The 10,156-nt window shown below is 31.7% G+C and overlaps 1 protein-coding gene and 1 long non-coding RNA gene across 6 annotated transcripts; one reads left to right on the top strand and one right to left on the bottom strand.

Moving 5' to 3' along the window:
• Nucleotides 1-897: 897 nt before the first annotated feature.
• On the top strand, nt 898-2,895 carry LOC122196946 (uncharacterized). 5 transcript variants are annotated; one of them, XR_008231136.1, is made up of 5 exons: nt 898-1,538; nt 1,637-1,723; nt 1,800-1,901; nt 2,458-2,499; nt 2,750-2,895. It is a non-coding gene; the product is annotated as an uncharacterized LOC122196946 (long non-coding RNA). The 5 variants fall into 5 exon arrangements; XR_006189634.2 differs by having other exon boundaries at nt 2,461-2,895; XR_008231134.1 differs by having other exon boundaries at nt 1,637-1,901; nt 2,461-2,499.
• Nucleotides 2,896-3,629: 734 nt separating this feature from the next.
• LOC111919141 (enoyl-CoA delta isomerase 2, peroxisomal) lies at nt 3,630-4,612 on the bottom strand. The gene has a single exon (XM_023914754.3). The coding sequence runs from the start codon at nt 4,595-4,597 to the stop codon at nt 3,665-3,667; it is 933 nt and encodes a 310-aa protein (XP_023770522.1). The 5' UTR covers nt 4,598-4,612; the 3' UTR covers nt 3,630-3,664.
• Between the last annotated feature and the right edge of the window lie 5,544 nt (nt 4,613-10,156).

The following is a 10,156-nucleotide window of genomic DNA, read 5'->3' as shown; positions in this document are numbered from 1 at the left end:
TTTTTCTTTTGAATGTGTTTATCATTTGTGAAGATAATTGTGTTATATATATATATATATGTATATATATATATATATATATATATATATATATATATATATATATATATATATATATATATAGAGAGAGAGAGAGAGAGAGAGTCATGTACGAAGTGTTTAAATCATTTATGAATATAATTGTTTTATATATATAGTCATTTATGAAGTGTTTCATCATTTATGAATATAGCATTAGTACTTTATTCACCACATTGTTCGTTGTTTTTCGAATATAATTGAAGTGTTTTAATCTTTTTATAGTTACAATTATATTTGATTTTTGATTTTCATATTTTGTTTTATTCATTTATGATTACAATTGTATTCATAAACAACAATATATATTTTACTCATGTTTAAATATAACTATAAAAAATATGATTAAAGAAAACTAATTCAATAAATTGGTAAATTTATAGTGTGTTGTTCACTTCTAAATGAGATTTTGTATGAATCCGTTGAAAAAAAAAAGTTGTTTTTTTTATTAAAATAAAATAGTTAGATAAAAAAAATATGAATATTCAAAAGTCTCGTTTTATAAAAAAAAATCTGATAAAAAAATATTTTTATTAATAAAAAAAGAAAAAAAAATGATTAATTCACTTTTTAGGTAGTTACTTTAATAATGGCTAGATTTAAGAAAATCTTAATTTAATATTAATAGGTTAAAATTTAATTTAAATGAAAAATATCTAATTTACTATAAGTATGAATATTTGGAAGCATTCTTGCATTCTCAACATTTTAGGTGTTCTCATTTAATCTTATATATATATATATATATATATATATATATATATATATATATATATATATATATATATATATATATATATATATATATTAAAAAGCATTTACAAGATTTTGCTGAATTTTAAGAGGTATAAGCATTAATAGATAAATCTTATTCGGTCAAGGTCAAAGTTGAACAACCATTCCACACTTTCAGCAATTTGAATCGGTCAAAACCCGGTTAGATCAACGTTATTTAGCATCTTATTCATGGTGCTACCTTGCCAATGTCGGAAGCCACGACTGTTGCCACCGTTTCTCATCTCCTTCTTCTTTCTCTCCGTCGAACCAATCCGTAGAACTAAATCCTAAACAAATCTTAGAGTTGAGGGCCTTAAGCAAATCAAGTTATTAACCTTCGTTTTATTTCTTTGATTACATGATCCAATCTGTATACATAGACTTCTAAAGAAAATAACGTCCTCCCATCTCTTTTTTTTCTCCCCTAAAGGTTCGATTTTCCTGTTCGTCATTGTTTTAGATTTTTTTATTCATTTGTGCTCAACGATTTTGATTTTTAATAGGTTTGATTCATAATAGGTGTTTTAAAGCTCTCATAGGTTCAAAGTTCTAACTGGTTCATTTTTTACTGATTTTGTTTCTTTCTTGCTACTTTAGTTTTTGATCATATGATTGCACTACGTAATTATCCATTGCAGCACACCTACAAATCTAAAACCTTGCACTACATCATCCACCTCAAGGTTATTCCTTGTCTCTATCAAAATTTGGAGTTTAGGGATTTTCATTTTTATTTTCTTTTGTATTAGTCTTAAAGGAAGGTAATATTCTACCGCTGCAGATTACACATATACCATTATTGGAACAGGCGAAAATTGAAGAAAATTATCCGGAGTTAAACTGACTCTGAATACTTAGAGATTAATCAGTTATGTCCATTGATTTGTTTCCTTTTTATCTGTTTTCTAGATTTGAGAACCTTAGATTTGTTATTTTCTTCCCAGGTTAATACAAATAGATGGGTTATAGAACATGCACTCCAGGTGTTTGACAAAATGTCTCCTTAAAACTATAACCCAAATTTACTGCACTCATCTCTTGACCTGGTAATAGTTTATCTGTGTATTTGATTTTCACTTGGCATTCAGAAGCAAGACAAAGCAATATTACTCTGATCAAAATCAAGAAAATAAAGGTCCAAACAGACCTCATTTATATATGTAAAATGCCCTCTTATAAGCCCTTCAAAATGTTGTTTGTAGCATACTTTATTTAAAAATATTATATGGAAATTTTGATAATAGATACGTCAATCACATAACCACACTATTTGGTATTTCCCATCCAAATATTAATATGAGAAAAGTGATTTGATGAATACCTACTATATAAATAGTTAATTGGTTTTTAGTAGCATGTTTTATTTTATTTTATTTACGATAACTACAATTTTGTACTTAAACCAATGTTTTCCAGATTTCTTGATGTAGTTCTTAGATCTTGGGTGATTGGTTGTCTTAATCATACAAATTTTCTTGAAAGAGAGATTGGACCATTCATCTATCCATGTCACTTTCTAATCAATGATATTGATAGTGTTTGTTGGGTTTTCTGTTTTAACTTTTTTTTTTTTTGTTATTATTAATATTCGTTTCTTTTTAGTAGTGTTGGAACATCAAATAAAGTCATGTGCTGATTCCAAAGGTAAGTTTTTAACATCGTTTGTAATCATATAACATTTACTTGACCAATCAATGTTTTAGAAGCTATATTTATAAGCAATTTACCAGATTTTATGAGTTATTGTGTGCATTGTAATACACAAAGGAAAAGTTGTAACATTATACTCATAATTTTGACTTAAAGTGTCCCTGTCTAACGATTTTTTTGACAAAATAATGTATGGTTAATTATTTATTTAACAAAATACGAATTACTTATTTGATGAATATAGGTTATGAAGTCTTGGAACCCAGGAACCAATATTGAGTGGTTATTATGTGTCATTAAAGATAATCTGTCTGGTTTGTATGTCATATGTAAAGAGTTTTTAAGACTCAACTCAATCTAATATCAATTGTGATTTTTTTTTTTTATAAATTTAATGAATGTCTTATGGTTATTTGTGAATACGTGAGACATGGAATTAGAGATCAAGGAAAACTGTAAGACATCCACATTAAAAGTAAAAGACTAACCATGTCTTGGTGGTATATTGATTATAATTTACATTAATACCCAAAACATAAGGAAAATGTTTAACAAGAATATATATAAACATGTATTTCTAATTTTGGACTTTCTCTAATGATTTTCTTGTTTCAAAACCTTCTTGTTTTAAAAATTCATTTTGTAATTATAATTCTGATACAGATTCAACTTCTGATCAAAAAGAAATATATTGATTATATTTCATCTCTTTAACAAGTTTAGCAATGAGCATACTTTTGAATTCACAATAACAAATTTGATTAATATATAGTTTCTATGTAATTTTGCCATTTGTTTCTTCATAATATTTAAAAAACAATTGTAAATATGTAACATTAACCAAAATATAATTACTTTTATAAAATTTTTCATTTTTTTTCATAAATGACAACATATTTAACATTTCAAACTGTATAGATGAGAAACAAATTGCAATCAAATAAGGCTTGGACTATTTGTTGAAAATAGACTATTCACTACCCGCCATATTATTTATTATATGAGAAACGAATTTTTGAAAAAACAATTTGCACCCGTTACTTGGCGTGGGTAAACGACTAGTATATATAAAAGGATAACCAAATTTTCTCATCTTAATCTTTGACTAATTGAAAAAAAATAAATAAATAAAAAACGGTAATATACTCTTATTAGAACATTATACAATTACATCCCTTGAAGTATCCCCCAACAACGACAAAAACAAGCTTATAAAAATAAAAATAACAATTCCACCCTTTCTGTTTCCATCCCCAAACTTAGAGTCGAGCTTTTCCCGGCTAATCAAGCCGAGCACGCCACACAGCTCCGGATACAACGACTTCCTTATCTCGGCGTACACCTCGCCGTCCCACTTCCTCTTAATCAACTCCTCCGCCAGACGCACACCACCTTCAACCGTCTTCTCCCTGTTATCATACGCCGCATCAATTAAACCCTTCGCCACCGCTTCCTCCGCCTTGACCTTCACCCCACGCAACAACACATCCCGCCGGACATTCGGCTTCGCAACCTTCGATCTCATCAACACCGAGACATACTCAGGTAAAGCCATCCCAATATCGACTTCACTCATGTACAAAACCCCCCGATGGCGACTCATCAAGACGTAGTCGTGGCTCATAGCGAGCAGCTGTCCTGCGGCGGCGGCGTGGCCAGTGACGGCGGCGATTGTTGGCATAGGGAGGGAGATAAAGTCGGCGACTAAATCCTTGAAGAGTTCCACCATGTGAAAGAGGAGGTTAACTGCTTCCGAAGGAGATCCTCCTGAGGCGGATTTGGCCCAGGCGAGATCGAAACCGTTGGAGAAGAATTTACCTTCGGCGACGGTGATAAGGGCGGTGCTGTGAGTGGATTGAGACTTGGCTTCGGAAAGAGCGGATCGGATGGAGGCGATGAGAGTAGGATTCAGACGATGCTCATCCCTTCCGTCGCCGGTTAAAGTGAGGAAGAAGACGTTGCCGCGCTTTTCTAGAGTGCACATATCGTAGACTGTTTTCTTGTTTTCCTTTCCACTCGTATATATTGAAAACCGATTAATTTGAATAGAGGCAATATCTCTAGGGGCTACTTCAACGATTTTCTCAATCATTGTCAATAGTCAAAATCAATTAAACCAATTAAATTCATTAATGTCATTTTAGTTGCTTAGGCTGATCAATTAAACCAATTAAATTCATTAATGTCATTTTAGTTGCTTAGGCTGTGTGGTGTCGTGTAATTATTACCTCGGTATGCTTATGTTGAAATTATTATATGAGATAAGGTTGCAAACGAACTAAAGGTTAGAATAATTATTTTTGAACTCTTTAACAGAAAGTTCGTTTATTTAATAAATTAATGAGCATGAATATAAATTATCATTCGTTTAGTTAAACAAACGAACATTGACAATAGTCTCGTTTGTTTATTTATGTTCGTAAACATTTGTTTATATTGTTTGTTTACATTCATCTAAGATTGTTCGTTTAAGTTTATATATGTTCAATTGTTTTTTATTATGTTTTCATTTATGTTCATATATATTCAATTGTCTTCAGTGACGAATCTAGAACCAAAATCAACGTGGTTCCTTATATAAATAAAATGGAAAAAAGTAAGAAAATGTAGGTCTTTTGGCAAAAATAAGGTAGTTTCTTATGTTTTTTATATAGAATTGTTGTATTAAAAAAGAAAAAATGTAGGTCCTAGGACCTACCTTGAGTATGAATAGCTACGCCCCTGATTGTGCTTGATTATCTTTGTTCGTTTATATTCGTTCATTTAGCATGTTAACGAACATAAACAAACGAACATGAACAAGGTAATTTGTTAAACGAAGAAACGTGGACAATAAAACTAGTCCGGTTATTCTTTCGTTTTCGTTCATTTATTCGGCTAACTTAAATGAAGGAACATGAACATGTTCTTGTTCGTGTCCGCTAAAAAATTGTACCATTTGAATATTTGACAGTCTGCACCATAGCCGTTGCAACGTCTTTTTCATTTTCCTCACAAATATATATATATATATATATATATATATATATATATATATATATATATATATATATATATATATATATATATATATATATATAAGGAAATGATCAAATGAGAACACCTAAAAGGTTGAGAACGCGAGAACAAATCTGGTACATTAAATATTTAAAATCTAAGTTGTCATTAATCATTAATTTAAACATAATATTAAATGAATTTAAATTGTTTTTTAATTAAAAAATATATAAAAGGGTATTCAAGTAATTTTATGATGTCAACCATTTTGAATATATCGGGTAAGTTTGACAATTAAAAGAAACCGTTCCTATGTTTTAGTAATCACAACTAACTTCTTATCTGTGGGAGGATTCGGTCGTATTTTCAATGCAAAATATTGTCACACCTAAACATTTATACGACACTCGATTACTACTGTTCATCCGTAAAGAGATTTGTGCATTCAGAAGTCCGTAAAGGGTTGAAGGTGGAGGAATGTCGTTGATCATCAACTGAAGTGGAAGAAGTAAGCTTTCTAATCTTTTTTGAATGTCGATTGAGTGGAAAACGGGTGTAGTAGTGGGTTTAGTTTTTCTTAATGTGTACATTTTACCGATTCTTAAAACCCTAGAATTAGGTTTTTTCGTTTTTTTCTTTATATCATCTATTATGAACTGTAGTGACTCTAAATCATTGATGATTGGTGATTTAAAGTTTGTATTTTAGAACTAAAACGTTGGTGTATGTGAATGTTTAAATGAAAATGGTAATTGTAGATGAGTTTCGATGTTACGGTAGTCTGATATGGAATGTATTTAAGATTAATCGTTTATGATTGTGATTGAAAGTTTTAAGATGCAGATACATGTGTAGTCGTAGTCGACTAGTTTGAACTGATGTACGATTACGACAACCCAAAAATTAGGTTTTTTTTTGTTACTTTTTTTTCAGAGTCGTATTGTTGAATGACAAAGTAAGTAGATAATCAGTAGGACAAGAGGAGTAATTGATATTAGTATTCGACTTTGAATGATGTTTAATAGTAAAAGAATAAGGAAGGGTATAAATGCCTTCACTATTGATTATTTGTAAAATATGATTGTTTGTGCTACAGAAATACTTTTCTAGTATTAATCCTTGTTGTTGGTTGTATATTATGTAGATTGTTAAAGGCATATTCGGTTGTGAATGGGTACTTTATTGAGTATGTATGTGGTTTTGATCCTGTACATGATGTAGTAAGTAATGAATAATGGTGTAGTAGTCCCTACTGGTTTTTGTGACTAACTTAATTACATTGTTTGTTAAGTGATGACTATTATAGACATTACTCTGTTCTTGGGTGTGTGTTTGATTGAGTTTGTGTTTAGTAGGGATAATTTATGATTATTTTAGTTGTTAATGGTTCAATTCTGAGTTATAAATGAGTAAAGGTATTTTAATTCTACTATTAGGTAGAAAGAAAAGCGAGAGGATATTACTAAAGACGGCATTCAGCAAATTCACTAATGAATAATCCAAGCCATTGCTTATTGACATTGAAGATGAAGACAATCAAGGAAACGAAATAGTACAACCTTAGATTACAAGAGAAGGATGTGACAACCCGAAATTTCCAATTGTATGAACATCATCTATTCATTAGAAGCTAGTTCAGTTTCTGTGATTTTCAAGCTTTTCCAAACAAGTTTGTGTATATTAGGGTTTATGTTTTAGATGATATCAGGAGAGTGGATACTCCTGGTTTTGTGAAACTTGGGCATTTCAAGTTTCATACTGTTACAGTCCAACATCAGGAATGAAAATATTTTCTGCCAAAATATTCCAGGACTATAAATAGTTTTCTGAATTAAATTAATTCATTATTCACAATTCCAAATAGAGAAAAGCCATATTCTCTCTGACGGATCTTCGGGTTTTCATCCCAGATTGTGAGTCTACTTTTCTATATGTGTTTCAATACTTGTTTAATGCATATTAGCAACAATAACATGTTTAGATTTCAAGATCCGGGAGTTTACCGCCCAAGATCGTTCTTGGGGAGTAAACTCCAAAATGGAACATTATAGCTTCCTAGTCCCAATTCCTTGTTATAAGACTTGTTTAGGAGATAGGCTATTACATTTATGGATCAAAAAGCAACCAAGAACCATAAGTTCTAGGAGTTTACGGCCAAGGAACTCCCTTGGGCCGTAAACCCCTTTTCAAGGGCTTAAATGCCCTAAAACTCTCCCCAAATGCTTAAGGACCTTAACCACTTGTACTTGTGCTTGTTTAGAACACCAAAAGCCCATAAAAACCATAAGTTTTTAGGAGTTTACGGCCAAGAACCCTTCTTGGGCCGTAAACCCCATTTAGTGGGACAAAAATCATTTCCAAGCACACCTAAGGCCTTTAGACAATTTACCTTGCACCTTTGGGACTAGATTGGAGAGAAGAACACATAGAAACAACTCCTTGGAAGGAGTTTACGGCCAAGGAACATGACTTGGGCCGTAAACTCCAAGTGAAGGCACCAAAGTGTGCCTCTTGCCCCCATTAGCCTTAGATAAAATCATGGATGCCATTCTTGATGTTTAAGTGCCTCAAATCAATTAATTTCCTAGAGTTTACGGCCGTAAACTCTAAGGTGAAGGACCTTAGGCCGTAAACTCCCTTATGGAGTGTTCTAAAGCCTTAAAACTACTTCATGCATTATTCCAATAAAGATAGGAGTGTTCTAGATGCAAGATAACACCACAAAGCACCCAAAAACACCATTTGAGGAGTTCACGGCCATAAACCTATGAGTTTACGGCCGTAAACTCCAAGGTGAGGGGTTTGTTGGTTGGTGAACTCCTATACAAGGCCCTTTGATGTTTCAAACCCTTTTGCCTTGTCCCGTAGCAACTTAGATGCAACCATTTGAACCCTAAACACTCATAAAAGTGTTTAAATGTTTTCTAAGTGTCTTAACTTATTTATTTAAGTTATTATATGTCTAATTAGTTATATATATGTTTATTATATGATAACTAGGCTCGTGCGTGTAAACCAGTCTCCGTTTGTCACCTAGCACGGTAGCCGACACTGCAATTCAAACGACTCACCACAAGTGAGTTCATACCCCTTGAATCAACCTTTGAAATGATTTTAAGTGTTTTAAATACTTTATGGGGGGGGGGATACAAGTCAAATACTTATAGTTATTGCTTCAATCACATGTGATTGTATTTAATCACATGTGATTAATAACTAGGAAAACAACGATTTTCACCACTGTTCAAACTGTTTTTCAAACTGCTTTACTATTGAAATGTTTTACAAACTGTTTTACTATCCAAACTTATTTATAGACTGTGATTCAACAAATGCTTCTTATACTTAAACTGTTTTATCAATTTATGCCTTCAAAATGTTTTATAGATCGACATCAAGTTGATCTTCTCTTGAAATTATATTACTGCTTCAAATGTTTTATGAAAACTTATTTATGCTTTTATATATCCAATTGCATGCCCATATATGTATAGATATATAAATAATGTTTAAAGGACTTAGGAAGGCCATCCGCCCTATTTCCTTTTCGCGCCTTGAGATGTGGTCTGGTGGGATTTCGGGTGACCATCCGAAGGTCGTTTCAATATTACTTATATATCATATATACATATATAGACATAAAAGTACTTCCATATTCATACTCATCAGTACATCATTAGCTGGTTACCATCGGGGTAACGCAGGACAATACATATACAGATATACTAGAAACAATACATATACAGATATACTAGAAACAATACATATACAGATATACTAGAAACAATACATATACAAATATACTAGAAACAATACATATACAGATAGACTAGAAACAATACATATACAGAGATACAAGAAACAATACATATACAGATATACGAGAAACAATACATATACATAAATACGTAATAATTGTGATCCACTGTATCGGGCATGCCTTAAATGTCATGGCCCGAGTTGTAGCCAGAATTCTCTTGGAGGGAGAGCGTGAGTTTGCGTATAGATCTATACTGGATTGACTATCCTACACCTTGCTGCTAGCTACAGCCGGACCTGCAGGTCTGCGGGTGCCAAACGTCATTTCTTATTACGACCGTTCATTATGTCGTTGATTTTCAGTCGATAGCATGGTGCAATTTATCACATTATGCCTTAATATAAATCCGGTTTAAGGTAGTAGTATTTAGTACAACAGTAGTCTTATTATACAAAGCTACAGTACTACAATGATTTACCCATTACATATTTTAGTGATAATCTCACTTAAGCATTAGTGTACAAACTATATTTTTAACAAATGATAGTTATACTTGGGTAATTACACACTTTTACAACAGACAAGTTTACAAAACAGTTTAGCCTTGGTAGAAGGTTACTTTTATAGAAAATATAGGATTTTCTGAGAGATTCAAACTTTTACAAACACTTTCAAATATTTGCTTACATTTTTACAAACTTATACATTGAGACAGGTTCAAACGTTTTTACAAGAAACATTGACACTAAAATACTTATGAACTCACCACCTTAATGCTGATAAACTCTTTCAAAATAAGTTGTATTCTCAGGTCATCAGTAGACAGGTACCGAGGCCAGCTTTTGAGAAGATGGAGTGCATTCAAGACTCATCTCATATTATTTTGTGTTTCAT

This window comes from Lactuca sativa, chromosome 3, assembly GCF_002870075.4.
Source record: "Lactuca sativa cultivar Salinas chromosome 3, Lsat_Salinas_v11, whole genome shotgun sequence".
Lineage (NCBI taxonomy): Eukaryota > Viridiplantae > Streptophyta > Magnoliopsida > Asterales > Asteraceae > Lactuca > Lactuca sativa.
The sequence above is the reverse complement of the archived record's forward strand: the minus strand, read 5'-3'. Positions and strand labels throughout refer to the sequence as shown.